The sequence below is a fragment of the Anabas testudineus genome, chromosome 7, assembly GCF_900324465.2.
Source record: "Anabas testudineus chromosome 7, fAnaTes1.2, whole genome shotgun sequence".
Lineage (NCBI taxonomy): Eukaryota > Metazoa > Chordata > Actinopteri > Anabantiformes > Anabantidae > Anabas > Anabas testudineus.
The window spans coordinates 13,118,007-13,135,085 of record NC_046616.1 but is presented as its reverse complement, the minus strand read 5'-3'; the positions used below and the strand labels follow the sequence as shown (position 1 = coordinate 13,135,085).

General features: G+C 41.9%; 2 protein-coding genes across 10 annotated transcripts in view; one reads left to right on the top strand and one right to left on the bottom strand.

Moving 5' to 3' along the window:
- The window catches only part of lrp1ab (low density lipoprotein receptor-related protein 1Ab), a 76,097-nt gene extending 71,696 nt beyond the window's left edge, over positions 1-4,401 (top strand). For all 3 annotated transcript variants that reach the window (XM_026367451.1, XM_026367452.1, XM_026367450.1), the window contains exons 80-89: positions 24-200; positions 304-444; positions 600-773; positions 1,267-1,428; positions 1,647-1,815; positions 2,030-2,131; positions 2,222-2,295; positions 2,385-2,478; positions 3,263-3,407; positions 4,264-4,401. In XM_026367451.1, the coding sequence (XP_026223236.1) occupies positions 24-200; positions 304-444; positions 600-773; positions 1,267-1,428; positions 1,647-1,815; positions 2,030-2,131; positions 2,222-2,295; positions 2,385-2,478; positions 3,263-3,407; positions 4,264-4,401 (1,376 nt within the window). The remainder of the gene's footprint in view (positions 1-23; positions 201-303; positions 445-599; positions 774-1,266; positions 1,429-1,646; positions 1,816-2,029; positions 2,132-2,221; positions 2,296-2,384; positions 2,479-3,262; positions 3,408-4,263) is intronic.
- Positions 4,402-5,423: 1,022 nt separating this feature from the next.
- fmnl3 (formin-like 3) overlaps positions 5,424-17,079 on the bottom strand; it is a 29,657-nt gene continuing 18,001 nt past the window's right edge. For 2 of the 7 annotated variants that reach the window (XR_003299259.1, XR_003299262.1), the window contains 17 exons: positions 16,938-17,031; positions 16,166-16,240; positions 15,971-16,081; positions 15,720-15,869; positions 15,019-15,120; positions 14,453-14,804; positions 13,775-13,867; positions 13,541-13,665; positions 13,117-13,319; positions 12,728-13,031; positions 12,560-12,640; positions 12,332-12,461; positions 12,031-12,191; positions 11,750-11,851; positions 10,799-10,891; positions 8,995-10,683; positions 7,799-7,854 (listed from right to left, as the gene is read on the bottom strand). Coding sequence is in view for 4 of the 7 variants with exons in the window: in XM_026367454.1 (XP_026223239.1) it covers positions 9,592-9,683; positions 10,560-10,683; positions 10,799-10,891; positions 11,750-11,851; positions 12,031-12,191; positions 12,332-12,461; positions 12,560-12,640; positions 12,728-13,031; positions 13,117-13,319; positions 13,541-13,665; positions 13,775-13,867; positions 14,453-14,804; positions 15,019-15,120; positions 15,720-15,869; positions 15,971-16,081; positions 16,166-16,240; positions 16,938-17,031 (2,392 nt within the window). In the remaining 3 variants the exon portion in view is untranslated. Of the gene's footprint in view, positions 7,855-8,994; positions 10,684-10,798; positions 10,892-11,749; positions 11,852-12,030; positions 12,192-12,331; positions 12,462-12,559; positions 12,641-12,727; positions 13,032-13,116; positions 13,320-13,540; positions 13,666-13,774; positions 13,868-14,452; positions 14,805-15,018; positions 15,121-15,719; positions 15,870-15,970; positions 16,082-16,165; positions 16,241-16,937; positions 17,032-17,079 lie in introns of all 7 variants that reach the window. The other 5 variants (XM_026367454.1, XM_026367453.1, XM_026367456.1 and 2 more) reach the window with 5 other exon arrangements.

The following is a 17,079-nucleotide window of genomic DNA, read 5'->3' as shown; positions in this document are numbered from 1 at the left end:
ATTTCCTTTCTCCTTATTTCCAGACCTGCTTCATCCATTCAGCATAGATATCTTTGAGGATTACATTTACGGGGTCACATATGTCAACAACTTTGTCTTCCGGGTCAACAAGTTTGGCAAAGGCCCCATGGAGAATCTCACTACAGGCATCAACCACGCTACTGACATAGTCCTGTACCACCGTTACAAGCAACCAGAGAGTGAGCGTCATGCATAGTGTTTCTTAATTTGCCCCATCTTTTTGATACACATTACATGCTCGAATCAGTTTTCTTACTGATATCTTGTCTCTTTGTGGACCAGTGACTAACCCATGTGACAGGAAGAAATGCGAGTGGCTGTGTCTGCTCAGCCCCAGTGGACCAGTGTGTACTTGTCCTAACAACTACGTTGCTGACAACGGCACATGTTCAGAGAGACCGAGCCCCACCCAGTCACCATTCTGTAAGTCTGCACATGCAGTGCACCTACAGTACATATACATGCCCGCACTGTACACACATGCAACCTAACAAAAACACTCTCCCTACTTTCACTTAACAAATCCCTGGTTAGTTTACATCTACAAGCTTGTTCATCATGGAATTCCCTTTCCCCAGCTCCCCCCTCAGGGCCCTGTGATATTCAGTGTCAGAATGGCGGGAGTTGCTTCCTTAATGCCCATCAGGTGGCCAAGTGTCGCTGCCAACCCAGCTACACTGGAGAGAGATGTGAGATCAATCAGTGCAGGGACTACTGCAAGAACGGAGGCACCTGCACTGCCTCTCATACAGGTAAAAGTAGAACACATTGTATATACAGTACAAAGTTTCTGTATTTCTGAGCCTCAAACATAAACCATGTGATGATGAGTTTTAGCCAGGTTAGTGTGTGACTCAGTCAGTCAAGTGGACTAAAAATCATCAGTTATTGGTTGGATGGACATGAAATCGTATAGTGCAAGTATGGTGGCAGACTCTTAGTTTTGTTACAGCAGTTGTAGGTGGGGAAGCCCTAGCCTCTCTGGAGTTTAGGTAAACATTTTTCTAAATATTCTGCTCTGTGAAGTAACTTGGGCCACTGATCCAAGTGGCCAAGCAAACTTGTTAGAATAGTTTTACTTCATGCTAGTACTTGATTTTATCTATAAGATGTAAATCCAGCATGAATATTTAGATGAGAGCAAAGAGATTGGGTAAAGATCCTGAAATTATATATGTTGTAAACAGATGCACTTCCAGTGGTCTTAGATTTTTTTTAACTCTTCATATTCTACCTGTGTTGTAGGTGCTCCAACATGCAGATGCCCCAAAGGCTTCACCGGACCCACCTGCAACCGTCACACTTGTCAGGACTACTGCTTGAACGGTGGCAACTGTTCAGTCAGCATGGGAAACCAGCCAACCTGTCGCTGCCCATCAGAGTACCAAGGAGATCAGTGCCAGTACAGTAAGTGGCAGCACTTTCAGATGTTGTTGCACTGTTGTAAATGTATGGGATTTTTAGCCTTTTGTTATGTGCTAGATAGTGAAGAACAAGAGGCATGTGTAAAACAAACCAAACAATGAAAACAATCTTTAATTTTCATAGTAAAAAGTCCTTGCTGTAGAGCATAACATGGCAGCTCTCTGCACTCTCTCATATCTCTGCACTTCTCATATCTCCAGGCAAATGTGAAGGGGTCTGTCAGAATGGTGGAACCTGTTTAGAAACCTCAAACGGCACCAAGCTGTGTCTGTGCCCAAGTCAGTACATCGGATATCTGTGCGAGGTGGACAAATGTCAGTTTTGCGGAACGGGCAAGTGTTTGTCATCCTCAGGAGAGGTTTCCTGCAGGTGAGTACACTGTATGACTGTACACTCTGCTCAGAATAAATTAGATTTTGATTTGGAACATCTATTTTGATCTACTAGGACATTAATCTAGACACACAGGCCACACTGATTAGAAAGTAATCATTGTGACCAAAAAAAAAATCATCATTCCAACCATGGACTCTCTGAGCAACCTATTTCATTTTTATTTATCTGTTTGTGTACCTGTGTGTAGTTGTCCTAACGGTCAGACCCAACCCAGCTGTTACTCCTGTTTGGACTACTGCACCAATGGCCAGTGTTCTGTTGACTCTCGCACACTGCTGCCTCAGTGCAAGTAAGATATGACGTTTCTTTCTGCCTTTTCCTATCTTTCAAATTTGCACATGAACACACACACATTGTAACAGACTCATTGTGTGTACAGGTGCCCTGTTGCATGGACAGGATACAGATGTGAAATTGCAGCTACTTCTGTGGATTATCCTACTTCCAGTGGAAGTAAGTCACAGACAGAGTTCCCGACACGGTATATTGTTCGTAAAACATGCACTTTGGTCCTGTTTGCTTACATTATTTACTCTCTGTAGGTACTGCCTCCATTGTCATCCCAGTGCTTCTGCTGCTGTTACTGGCACTGCTGGTGGTTGGTGCCATCTTGTGGTACAAGCGGAGAATGCGCGGGTAGGTCTTGGTTTGAGAGATTTCTTAGTCAAACTCCAGATTCATCTGGTCCTCACACCTATGCTCTCTAGCTTCACTTTCTCTCTTACCTTTTGATAACCATCTATTTCCTGTCTCCCAGGTCTCTATGGCCGGGCAAATCACGTTCTCAGTCCTTGCGGTAACTTTATAGGGTTACATAATTCACCTGTCCCTTCCCTTCCCTAATATCCAGCCAGATTGTCCATGCTTTTTGTCAGTCCATTTGTCCATTCTGTTGGTCAATGAAGAAATCAGTTTTGTCCTCGCCTGCCATCTCTCTGCGGGGTTTCCCGCTCAGCAACACAGGGACCTGTTCTTATCTGAAGCAACTTTGCCAGTGATGCAACCAGACAGTTTTGTCTTTCTTGCACTTCCATACATTCCCTTGTCTGTATGTGTAAATGTTAGGCTACATGCTTGCATAGTGAAATATACAATTGTGCATCAGCAAAAAATGTTGAAATGCTTGCGAGCAGACGAATATTTGCAACGTGAAAATCCAGCATTCTCCACAGTAGACATGCTGCAGTATATTCTCTGTGTTTGATCAAATGGCTTTTTGACCAAAAAGCTAATTTGACGACTTTTTAATATGTGTTGTCTTGGTTGTGTGTAGCTGGTGCTGAGTCAGTACCTGGTTTTTACCAAGTTTTGGTGCTTTTTAGCCACTGTTTAATTTATGGTTTCTCCCCAAATTATCTTATAAACAAGGCTCTAAATCTGTTGCTTACATGTTTTGTTTTTTGTCTTTGTCTGTCTGCAGCGCAAAGGGCTTCCAGCACCACAGAATGACAAATGGAGCCATGAATGTTGAGATTGGAAACCCTGCCTATAAGATCTATGAAGGAGACCCTGACGATGATGCTGGGGAGCTCCTCGATCCAGACTTTGCTTTGGACCCAGACAAGGTAACGCAGTGAAACATACATACGATACATACTGTATCGTCTTACTCAGTCCTAGTAATATTTAGTCATGCAGATAGTTTCAGCTTTATAAGCCCAGGTTTAGTGATACTAGGTGGAATGGAGTTTCGTGCAATGCCGCCATTGACTTGGTAGAAGGTCCCTCTTCTAATAAAAGCTGTTCTAAAAGAGGTCTTCTGATTAACCAAAGAAGCTCGGACATTCTTTTTAAAAAGACACATTGAAAGCAGAAACAAAGTTTAAACGTCAAACTAAATGCTTATATTTATTAACTGAATTAAATAAAGGATAATAAAGAACAATTGTGTCTGAAGGCTTTGTTCCTTCACTCTGTTGAGTAGGGCAGAGGTGAGGAAAAGGGCTTTCGAAGACTTGTCAGGTTCCACAAACCCAGTTTCCAATCAAATGTAATAGTGTAGGTTTGAGAAAAATGCCCGTACGTCTGGCAAATGAAAATGGTAATTAATGTGTATTCATCCACAACGTTTGTGCTAATATTAGCAGTAGTGTAATTTAACCACTGCAGAAGAAGAAGCACAATGAGATGATATGACTGAAGAGCTTTAGTCAAACATGATGGAAATATGACATTTCTGTTAGTCAGATCTGTCCTGCCACAGCAGTCGGGTCTTAAAGCCAAAGGCACGCTGTAGGATATGATAAAAGTGCAGCACGCAACAAATCAAAACGTTGTGCAAAGCTTGTAGTGGACAGAGGGAAAATGTTTTGTTGTTGTTTTTTGGGTCAGTTGAACCTTATTTCATTGCAGTGTGCAGTAAATGCTTCTCTGCCTTTCACATGCTGTTTGAGTCGCCATGTAATTTCCTTTGCTCCACAGCCCACCAACTTCACCAACCCAGTGTATGCCACCCTGTACATGGGCGCCCACAACAGCCGCAACTCTCTGGCCAGCACAGATGAAAAGAAGGAGCTTCTGTCCCAGGGCGATGAGGACATGAGCGACCCGCTGGCGTAGAGCTTGGCAAGAATTGAACTCTGCCGATACTGCCCTGCCCAACCCAGTGCTGAGCCACAAGCTCCATCATCTTATGCCTTTACCAACTGAAAAGAAAAGCAACAAAAAAAAAGCGAGAACACTGTATAAAATGTATAAAATGAAGGACTACTTTTTTAAGTGATTGCAGTATTATATTTTGTTCTTTGACAAAAAAAAAAAGCCTCTGGTGATGACAAAGGAACCATTTTATAGACATTTATTCAGTTCTTCTTTTTAATTTTGCTCACCTCCTCCTCACGACTCTCCCTCCCTTCTCACCCATATAGCCACTACCTCTGTGCAAATGTAAAAGATAGAGACATACAAATGGCAGTGGAACAATTAAAATTTTTTATTTTTGTATGAATTGTATAGGGGAAAAAAAAAAGAATATTGTTCCATCCTATAAAACGTTGCCAAGTCTTTGTTTTTAATGAAAGAGAGAAGCGTCAGTTCTCACTATGAATGCTTCCTGGATGCTGGTTCGGCTTAGTCTTTCACACTTATGTGTATTATGTACGTTTGCTGCTGGAGGTCTAAAGGGAGAAATAAGAAATTGTTTATCTGCACATGTACACATGGAGGACTCTGCATCGTAGACGGTGTCTGTTCTGTTGTCTCAAACAACTACATTCAAGTGATTGTCTTTTATCTCCTTGCACAGACTAAAGTTATATATATATTTGCATATATATAAACCTATTAACAAAGTGTCTTGAAAATATACCCAGGAATACAAACATCAGTAACAAATAGCAGTCTGTACTTTTTAACATTTAGTTTTTAATTCATTGTATAATTGACATACCTTGTGTCAGCAATGAATGAGTTGGTGTGTGAGTGCGCTGGAAGAAGATGATTGTAATAAAATCCACATTCCAGGATGAAAAGTCTGGGATGGATATTCGTGGCCTTGGTTTAGCCTACCGCAGGACACCTTGGGCAGGAGCTGGATTGTGCTTCTAGAAACTTCTAGATAGTCTTTTTGTTTTTGTTTTTTGTTTTTTTGTGGGGGGGGGGGGGGTGACAGCAAACTTTTGTGAATTTCCAGTCATCACTGAAAAACTATTTACGGCAAAGAATTAGCTGAGAATGGTTACATGTAGCTTCAGTTCCTTGTCTTTTGATTGTAAATGTACTTTCAGGAAAGGCCAGGGAGACCATTTGATGGTATGTACGTCTGTGGGAGATTGAGTTTTCTTTTTTTTTCTTTTTGTATGTAATTTCATGGACAGGTCATTTAGGTTAATGCTCATTGTTAAGTGCTGGCTCAGGAGGGAGACTGATCAGCTTCCTGATAAGCATTCCTTTGTTCATTCCTTTGCTTTGCTGCTAACGCTAAAGTCTGTCTGTCAGCCTGGTTTCTAGTCCTCACAGTGTTGCTCTCCTCGTCTTACTGCTCACCATGCTGCTTTTAACTGAGCTCATCAGCCATACCTGCCATATCATTCTGCATGGTGCTCTTAATTGGCCATCCTAGGGGAAACATTCTGGGCTTTGCCCCTCACTTATTAACAGTATTTACTTTTTGGTTCTGGTTTTCTACATCCTGCTCTGGTAGATTTTATCACCTGACCACGTAAATTAGAACAATCACTTTTCAGTTCGAGAAGTTCTTTTGGTGGTAAAAACCCGCATGGATATTTGTGGTTCTGATTGTTTTATGATTCTGTTTCCTTTTGATATAAGAAATTAAATGGATTTTTATAGTAGAAATGTACAATGGCTCTGTGGGTCTTTTGGAAAGATGAACAGGAAGTGGAGTCACTCATCATTTCTTTCAGAAAATAACATATAAAGTAAAAAAATATCTATATAAAACATGACCATGTAGAAACAGCTTGTTTTGAATGTTGCTTCATCAAAATAAGACCACCACTTTGCTTACATGCTGCATTGTAGTCACAGTTTGGTCTAAGTTTCATTATTCCATCTCATTTATTAATCAGAAGTGTCATCTTTCAGTCAATAGACAATATCATAGATCATTGTTTCAAAAAGGTAAATGTCTTGATTTCAATGTACATTAGTATAAATGTCCACTTAAAGAATAGTGTCTGATACAATGTTAAGCCAAATTACGTAGTGTAAAGATGTATGCTCCCTTTGTGCCATATTAGAAGACAGTTTCTGTCTTAGAATGAAATAATCATCTCTTTTGTGAGGATTAAAAAAAAAAAAAAAACAATAACAAACTATAAACATAAGACCCCATAGGAACATCCTTCATCCATCACCACATGTATAGCACGTTAACATCATCTAAGCCTTTAAACAGCAGGCCACGTGGAACCTTCTCCATACACGTGTCACTTCCCAAGTGTCACTCACAGTGTGACAGAAAGTGTTGTCAAGGCGATTAACATTCAGTTTTTACCAAGTACTCCGACAAAGCACAAAGACATAATGACTCTTGGGTCAACTGTTACAATGTGCTAGAGAGACAAAAGGTGGATCCCATAAGTCTTTCCTCACACCTTCTAGTTGTTTATGCCTTTAAAACTGGAAATATCAACTTCTGCATTCTGTATGTTGTCAGTATTAAAAGGCTAATGTTGTAGTACAAGGCAGTAAAAATACAATCTTTAACAAATGAAAGATGTAAAAAAAAAAAGAATTATGGCTGACTCATAAAAAAAAAATAACACTGTTTACACAGAAAGGCACTTCTTAAGCAAAACATGAAATGGAGAGAAATTTTGGTTTGGCTAGCTTTTCCAGAAAAATGTCGCTGTAGGACAGAGAGTTTTTGCATCCAGATAGATGAAAACTAAATAAACATTGTCAATGTTGAGTCTTAAGTGAATGTATTGACTTGGCTTCATGTCAGGAAACAGTCCCCAAATATCTCATTACAATGTTGAAGCTTTTTCTTTTACTTGAAGTAACATTTTAGATGCGAACGTCCCAGCAGCAGAGTTGGCTGTTTCCCAGTTCAAGTCCTGCTGTGACTGCATAATGTGAGGAAATTAACAGGCTTGGGAATAACATCCACATGTTAGCAGGCGTTTGTTACCGAGCGTAACGCCGACCTTCCTGCTTTGCGGTCTGCAGCTCCTCAACTCACATCACCTGTGTGAATGTAGTCGTCCTCCGCTCCAGCTCTCAGTGCCAACACAGCAGAGAAAGTCGTGCTTGCAGTGGGAGAGGAGTAACCCATTGTGCTTCTGTAACATTGCCTGCTCACTTTAAGTGGCTGTAAAGGGCCTCCATAAATAAATAAATTACCCAGCTAAAACAAGGGCTCTGTCCTGTCCTCCCTTTTCATCAGTCTTTGTGATCTGCAGCCTCAGGGTTGAGATGGACCATCGGGACACAGGGAAGAAGGTTATAATGGGGAGGGGAGTATAAGTGACGAATAAGTGGTTTAGGGTCTCTTCCACCCGCTCCGCATCAACGCGTCAGCTCGCAGGAAAGGCTGGTTTCGGAGATCTGTGAGTAGGCATGGAGAAAGGAGTGAGAGACGGGGGGGGGGGACACACATGTTAGAGGACCAAAAGGTCAAAGTGCACAATTGCTTCTACTTAACTTTAAATTATTTTTTCTAAGTCTTAAATATAGCAGACATACACTCAGTTGCCACTTTATTAGATCCACCTAATAAACTGGAGTGTTTTAATTATTTTGGCCACCGTATAGGGGTAAGCAAAATAACACATAACACGTCTCTGTGTAATGCAGTTCAACAGCAGCACAAACAATATCCTCACACAGTGAAATCAACATCTCTAAAACAGAACACAAACTCAACGTTGGGATTTATTGTTAGACTGTTGTTTTAGACTGGATTAGTTTTAGCTAATAAACTGCCAACTGAATGTATATTGTGGTATATATCAGTCAAACAATGACGGACAATCTGCTATAACTTCTCTGGTTAAATTTAATTATGTATTGGAAATATAAAATAAGCACATAATGGCATATACAGTGCAGAATAGACTCTCAATGACACATTTCCAGAGCCTTGCATTTTAACCAGATTGCAATACACAAAACAGTAAAACTCAAGGCTTTGGGAAAGTTGCCATTGTAAATTTGTATCACTAATAATGCAGCAGTACAAAACACATAGCCATTATTACTACAGTTACAGTACCATGGTCAACAAGCTCTTCAGTTTGTGGAGAAACAGTCAAAATGCATGTGCTGCTAAAGTGACGGTGATTGTGTTTATATATGTCTCACTGTGCATCTTATTTTTAGAGCCTGTTGACCAAATAGCTGTTGAGCACACTGCAGACAACAGTTAGCAAAGACAAAACATGGCGGACGTTGTTGACAGGTGAGAGGTAAATAAACACTGGACAACATGCAACACGTAACGGGAGGGGTGAGAATGATGATGATGATGATGATGATGATAATATTTAATTGTACTGAAAACTGAAAAATATGTTGCAGAGGATTTGGCACTGAGGCAAAGACTTGCTTTAAACATATAGCTGATTCCATCTTTGAATGGCTGTTGTTGAAAGATAAGCACTAGCTGAAGCAGCTGACATCACGGTAGCGGCACACAAGGGCCGGAGGCCCAAGCAGGCCTGTTTTCAGCCAGGCTACCTTTCTTACCCTCTCTTAGGAGTGGGAAATACTGTCATTAATCTTCTTTTCAGCTGGAGGGGGGTAGAATAAACAATGGTGGTTGAGGAAAGAAGAGTCACATGTTAGCCGGAAAACCAACACCAAACAAGTTAGTCTCATGGAACAAGGCACTGTTTATAAAAGACAGAAAATAAGCCAAACCTCTTTTGGTTAAGATTGTTGAACTCAGCTTCTTGAAAAGGCTTAAATTAGAAATATGCCATAATAACGCACAGCCTTTGTGTCATGCATGATTTCTGACTTGACAATTTAATCACAGTCATGTCAGAATGCACGGTGTGTATCAACATATTTCTCCACACACAAAATATGTTGCCACGCTGTGCAACTCTGTTTTCACCGTGTAGCTCTGTGTCAAGCAAAGAGGTTTGGCTGACTCCTATCACCAGACACCTGATAGGAGTCGTCTCAAGTAGAACACAAACAACCAATGATGGCCCAAGTTAGTTCACAGTCGTTGCAGTGGTAGGGGTTGGGGGTAGGTGACAGGCATCATGCTGCATGCACAGTGGTCAGGAGGCGTACAAGAGACACCTGGACAACCTTGGCATTAGGGGGGAAGGGCTAGCAGTTGGCGTCGTCACAGAGGTTGGCTTCACAGAAGAACCGTGAGCCGCGTTTAGCAGTGCGGGCTGTGAAGGGCACGCTCTTCAGTACTGGGGGAGGAGGGGGAAGGAGAGAAAACATATCACACCCGAGACACTGCATTTGTGGTGGCGAGGGACAGTGAGCCACCCTCATATTTGACTCTTCAGACTGTGATGAACCTGAGAAAACTGGAGCTGTGCTGCACGTAGCGCGGCACTGTGGAAGCAAATCTCATAAATCCCTCAGGTGCTTTTTAATACGATTAGGACACACAAAGGATGAGGACAGTTAAATCTGTCATAGTAGTGTCATATTAGCATTATTAACAGAACTAAAATAACTTCAATGCCACATTTATATTATTGGTCTTTTAAGCACTGCTTAATATTAGTGACAAACACATCAGTTAACTTATAGACTTTCCTGAGGCTTGAGATCCTGCTTATTTTCTCAGATTAAAGCCCCTATATAGGATTTTAGGATGTCTGATAAGTCCCTCAGGAAATAAACTCACTCAATCCCCCAGTAGTAGTATTTTCTTAACGTTTTCTACTAAGACATCATGAAAAGAAATTTAAAAAGTGCAATAATCACATAAAGTATCTACACATAGTGACTTTAAATAAGAAGCCTGTAAAAGAAGATCATACATAGTGAATTTCATGTATATTAAAAATAAAACTGCCCATCTCAGACTATCTATCTACATACTGAGGTTTAACAGCTTTAGTGTTTTCAGAATTAACAAAACAGCACGTCATAGAATAACTAGCAACTGTGGTGCTGCTACGTGCTGTGCTCCAGCTGTGCCGGTGTTTGGACCACGTAGCACAAGGTGCACTTCAGTGGAGCTGAGCAGTGAATGACCACAGTCATCCTGGACCTGGGACAACCAGAGCTGCTGGCACCTGTGTGGGGTGTTTTTAGGCTGCTGTCTGGCCCACCTGTGATGATGTCCTCAATAGTGCCATCCTTGCCCTCGTACACAGGCCGGTGGTCTTTGGCTTGCCGCCTCCGCAGCTCAGCTATCAGCTCTTGCTGCTGGTGCCTCTTCTTTTGGGCCTGGACCTGATCCGACAGAGAGGACATTTGTACTGTTCACTGTGTTTTCTGCCACACCAAAAAACTTGAGTACACTTCTGAAAACTTTTACTTATTTCAGTCATGTGCACTCGGACTGTACCTTGGGGTCATGCTGTTTAGCCTCCTGAGCCAGTAACTTTTCTCTCATTGCTTCCTCCTGCTTTTTCCTCTGTTCATTCTCTTCCAAGGCATCCTGTTGAGAAGACAAAAAGGTGACAAGTCACTGACATGAAATTGTAGCTGTAATAAATCAGCAACGTCAACACAGTCGAAAACAGGTCAAAAGTTGAACATAAACAGTAATCACACTTTCATGAACCTAAGCAATTATGTAAATAAAAAAAATAATGTTATCTTCTGCAGAAGAACTACTTCTACTAATACTAAGTACACACACTGAAAGTATCTGCTTGACATCATGGAAATGGCGTTTTGAAGATTGTATGTCCACCTGCATCTCTGTATGTTTCATATGAAGCAACAGACTAGAAACTCTGTTGATGTTTGACAACAGCATCCCTACAGCTCTTTTTGTTACTTTTAAACAGAGCCAGATTAGATATTTCCCCTGTTCTCAGTCAGGTAACAGTGGTATTGATCTTCTCATCAAACTTTCAGTAAGAAAACGAGTCTGCTAAGTATGTAACTATTTCTTTAAGTCGCCCATAGACAGACACAGATACAGAAATCTTTGTGCTGCCGATTTCCTTGAGCAGATCCCATAAATCCACACTGAGAACAATCTCAGGAAATGTGCTGTGTGGTGGGGCTGGGCGAGGCTGTCCTGGGGTAAAGGAGAGGGAGGGTGTGTGACGAGCAGGGAACACGCTAAACACCACAGCTGCAGCCCTAGAGTGAGACCCAGCTGGCCTTTCCTGTTATTTGGCCTCGGACTACGCGCCACGTCCTGTGGCACACAGGCAGCCAAAACTCTGCCCTTCTTTGTGAGGCAAACCAGGGAACTTCCCAGTTAACCACCGAGAAAACTGCACCCTGTCTGTAGAGAAGTGAGGAGAGATCCAGAGATGCTGCCTCTGCTTGTCATCCTTACCTTGTAAGCCTTGATAAAGCGCACGAATACAGGGAAGAACACCGAGGGTGGAGTCGTCTTGAGGCTCTCTCCGAAGTAGTTCACCACATTGTTGAAGGCTTCCTAGAATTAGGGAAGACAGTGCCAGAGAGGAAGCAATGTTTGTAAACATTGTCAGGTCAGGAGTAATGATGACTTGTTTGTTAGAGGTGAGTGAGCTGCGTGTGGTTTCGAAGTGTTGCTTCGAGTCTATTTTCATATTTTCCAGGGGATACTTAAGAGATGAGGCCAGCGTTGGATACCTCTGCTGCCTTGGCGTCCTTCTGCAGTTTGTCCAGCTGTGTGTCACTGGCCTGAACAAAGTCCTTCAGCACTGAATGATCGTGTAGACTACACTCTCTCCGGATCAGGTCCATGCCTTTCCCCAGCTCTCGGACATCCAGCAGCACATTTTCCAGAGATACTTCACACACAGTCAACAGAGAACATGTCTTATTCACAGATTTTTTTTAACATAAAAAGGAGTAAAAATAACTCACTTTTCAGTATCACGCTGGAGCTCCATGTGCTTCCTGAAAATAATGATGCTTTGTGCAAACTCACCTGCTGCAGCTTTATCGACAAAGTGCAATTCATTGTAGAAGTTGGCCAGTTCAGGGTACTTCTCTTTCACAATGAGAGCTATGTAGTGGAGCAATGTCATTTTTCTGTCTGTAGACTTAGTGTCCAGCAGCTGTGTAACACAAAATAGAAACAATGGCATTGGCATTGTCAGGAAAGGCTTGTGGGAGTTGATCGATGTAGCAAATAAACTGGTCACTTATTACTCACCAGATCAAGACTTTGTAATTTGAAGCCATAAACGCAGCCTCGTTTGCTGCTATTCATGTAGTTTCCCAAGGCTAAGATTATCTGTTGTAAACCAGAAGAATGAATAAAGAAGCAGAAAATAATAAATATTGTGTAGCTATAAAAACAAAGGTTCAAATGGACGCTTACCTCAAGCATTCTCTTCAACTTTGGTGATGATTTGACCGAGCCAGAGGCAGCGATGATTGCATTGAGCTGTGGTGTCAGCATGTTGACGTTGTCTGCAAAGTTCCCAACAAAGGTGATGATGTTCATTCTCTGTGTGAGTCTCTCGATCTTGCTGAATAATAGCATAAAGCGATCTTCCTCCGCCAGCTGGTCCAGTGGACGCCGCTCGCGCTCATACTGACGCAGCACCTTGACCTCCGCCTCCGTGGGCAGGAAACGCATTAGACACTCCACAAAGTCGACAGGTAAGGCCTTGAGATCAAACCTGAGTAAACAACACAAATGTTTGTAACTTGTTCTACCTCGTATATGGTTCAGAAAGGTGGTTTATGTTCATGGCAAAGGCATACTTTTCTATTGCTTTGCAGATCTCTTCTGTGGTCTTGTTAGCCTTTCGCAGTGTGATGGCTAAGTTCTTAGACCGGTTGGCATCCAGAAGGGTGACTTTGTTTGCTGCCTTCTGGGATACTTTGCTCTTTGTACAGGAGAGATCCACAACTGGACCCTGGGCTCTGGTCTTAAAGAGCTCCTCAAACCTCTCCAGATCAAGCTCCTGCAGATGAGTGACAGTTTACTTACTTGTTGTGAACAATATTGATGGCATGAAAACACTAATAGTGGTTTTGAGGGTTAAAATCAACTTCACATAAAAAAAATTTGAATTTAAAACCTTATGTTTAGTTGTGAATATTAAATTTTAGAGACATTTGAAACACCGTTTTCAGCATCTGAAAAGACACGACAGCAAAAGAGTGCTTCATCTGCTTGATTTACCTCTAGCACACGTTCATCATCAATTTCATTGAAGACTGTGCCGTTGATCTGATTGGGCTTCAAGGCCGTCCAGTTAAACACAGGCAAGCGGAACTTGGTCTTGATGGGCTTCTTTATTCTGATTGCTGTAAAATATATAAAAGTGTCAACTTTTATTCTGCCATCTGCAGTAGAATAATAAGTGCAGAAGCTAATGCATAAAACAAAATAATGTCATTCTGTTTCCGCTCTCACCTGAGAGACCCAAGCTCAGGATAACCGATGGAGAAGCTTCTGGCAGAGGTGGAGCGAGAGGAGGAGGTGGTGGTGGGACTGGTGCACTCGTCCCTATAATTAATGTAGAATACAACATTAAATTTTGTTTAATGGAACACAAAAAAAAAATCTACAAAAAAAAACCTCTCTCTCTCTCTCTCTCTCTCTCTCTCTATATATATATATATGAGAGTGAGGTTCTATTTGTTTTTTGTGTTTTGTAATCTTTCACTATTCTTCCTTCATTATCTCTAATACTTAATCTAACTTATTAAAAGCTTGTCTTACATGATTTGTAACCTCTATGTTTTATATGCCATGAGATACTGATCTGACAGTTATAGTTAGAGGTAGAGATTTTACATTTTTGTGATCCTCATGGTTAAATACAGTTACTAATAAGAGATACAAACTGCTAAGAGACAGAAACAACCTGCCTACACACAAGCACACACACACACGCACAACGGAAGCCAATCTTGTGTTTCCCTTTCCTGTCTGGGGCAGAAGAAAACTGCTGTGGCCCATCACCTGGCTTGGCACGAATGCACGAAAAAAGGGAACTGAAAATAAACCTGCTGTGAGACTCTATAGTCAAATTGAGTTTACTTTCACATGTGTCACCAGACGTTACCGCTACGAGTCATGCTCTGTCACCTGAGGCAGATGGCAGGGGAGGGGGAGGCGGTGGTGGTGGAGGAGGCGGTGGAGGAGCTTCACTGGCTGGCGGTAAGCTGGGGTCTGCTGCTCCTGGTTCTATTAACCCTGCTGTTGAACCTAAAGACAGCTGACTGATGTCACCCAGAGGGATCCCAAGGCCAATACTACCCGCGCCGAGTGGCTCGATTGCAATGTCTCCATCAGGTTTCTTGTGCAGACGGATGGTGCCTTGCTGTTCGAGTTCCAGCAGCCGTTTTTCAATGTTGAAGTGCCTCTGGAAGGCAGCATCCTTCTCCTTGATCATCCTTCTCAGGGTGTTGACCTGGGTGTTGGTCGACTCGTATGTCTCCTGAGTAGTCACCAGGGGGCATTAGAGAGCACAACACAATGACTCTACAAGCCAAACAGACATCCTGTTTCCTACTGACCTAATTTGCTTTCACAGCAATTTAGCTACAAGCATCTGAAACTGATCTTCGCTAGCATTCACAGAGCAAGTGAAGCCTTTCTGGTGCAAAGCAGGCAAACAATATTACATCATTGTGACTGGCAGGCTAGCTTACCCGTATTGTTTGCAAGTCTTTATCTTTCTGAAGAAGCAGCTTCTCCAGATCAGCAACTTTCATCATTGTCTCATTCTCCACCTCTAGCAGCTTCTCCGTCACCTGGGAATTAAAAGAGCAACAGAGAGATGAGAGGAGCTGAATTCAAGAATTGATCCACAGCACAGGCATCTTTCCCAGCTGTTCCCTCTTTCTCACTCTCCACTATACACGCTGTGCATGATCAATAAGAAACAAGATATACCCAGCAGCATGACGCAGCAAGAGGATGACACAGCTTTTAGTTTTGATTTTGACCAGATTACATATGTTGCACGGGAATTCACAGGGAATCTTTACCCTTCTCCTCCCCCATCATTCCTGACCCCTGAGAGCAGAGTTTGTTATGAAATTCCTCAAGTGATGTCTGGACTGCCTACGACCTTTCTATGTGAAGAAGGTCTTTGCAGAGCAGCGTGGGATATGAGGGCAACTGGCCAGAATGAATGAACCAACACAAAAACAATATTAATATTGTTTTGTACACAGTATTTTCCAGTGTTCTCCACCCCATTATTATCATTGTGAAATGCAAACACTGAGTAGATTTCTAATTACCACGTAGAAAGAGCCAAGTTAAGTACATAGCTGGTGAACCACAACAATCTCATAAATGGTCCCAGAGAGCGGTGTTGGTGGTCCAGACTGGGTGGTGCACTTACATGGGACAGGTGCTCCTCCAGTTCTTCCACCTTCTCCAGCGCTGCATTCTTAGTTTCTGCATCTTCCAGCAGACCACCCACGTCAAACACGTTATCCAGGTAGGCTTGGATCTGCACTGACAGCTTGTCACTCTCAGTATGTTTACATTTCTGTCACGAGGAAAACATTAATAAGAATTAGTGAGACTGTACACACAATGTACTGCAAACACAAATATATTTAGCCTGTTCTGACAATATGTCCTTCTTACCTCCAGGTAGTCATCCAGTCCCAGTTTGGTGAATTCAAATTGGAGGTGGACTCTGAAGTTCATGTCCTCAACTGAGTGGACCACGATGTTAATGAACTGCATGCAGGCAACCTGAACCACGGACACAAACAGATTTAGATCTGAATGTATTTCATTCAGCAGGTAGATGAACACATAAAATGAAGCATAACTCACCATGAAATCGATATTTCCCTCCTCGCTGCGAAAGTAGTCCATCAGTCTCTCAAAGCGTTGCTTCTCCTTACATACCTAAATATGAAAGATGCAGTAATACTAATGTGGTTTGTTATGATGTACTCACTAAAATTGATGTACAATATAATAATGAAAGATGAATGTAGAGTAATGTGAAAACTATAGAGAATAGCAGAAAAGCCACAACTGAGACTTTTTTTGTCACGTTTTTGTACTGTGAAATTAAAACAAACAATGCACAACCATGTCCTAATCCTTGTTTACTGATACAGCCATGGGTTAATACCAGAGGTGGCTCTCTTGTAAGCTTTCAAAGACCTGTCACCTTGCATTAATGTATGATCGTTAAAAATACCACCACAGAAAAACCAGATTGTTTTGACTAGTGCTTAATTAGATCTTGCGTCTCTCTGGGGCTTTAGACTGTGAAGTAATTGTCTTGTTCCGGTGTTTAGATGACTATACAGGCAGAAACTGAGAAGCTAAGCAGACCCTTGTGGTCCGCTGGCTCCCATCAGGGAGTTGATCCTTATCATTGTTCAAGATTGACTCAGATCTTATGCCTTAATTAGACTAATGACCTTGAAAAAGCATCTGTAGCACTTTCCTTACACCGTTAATACTCCCAATGCTCCTGAACATTCACCTATCTACTCTGAGGTTTCTTCAGCATAGTCAATCCATCAGTGGGTAGTTATGTATTTGCACTTTGTAATGGTTCAAATTTCAGTTAGAAAAAAGCTTTGGGCACCTCTTTGAAGTTGTCAAATGCTGAAAGGATTATCTCGTGTCCTCCTCGGACTAGACAGACAGCAGCCAGCAGCTCAAGGACCAAAGCTTTTGTTCTGCAAGTACAGGAGACAATCTTCAGGATAACATACTTGGATTTTTGT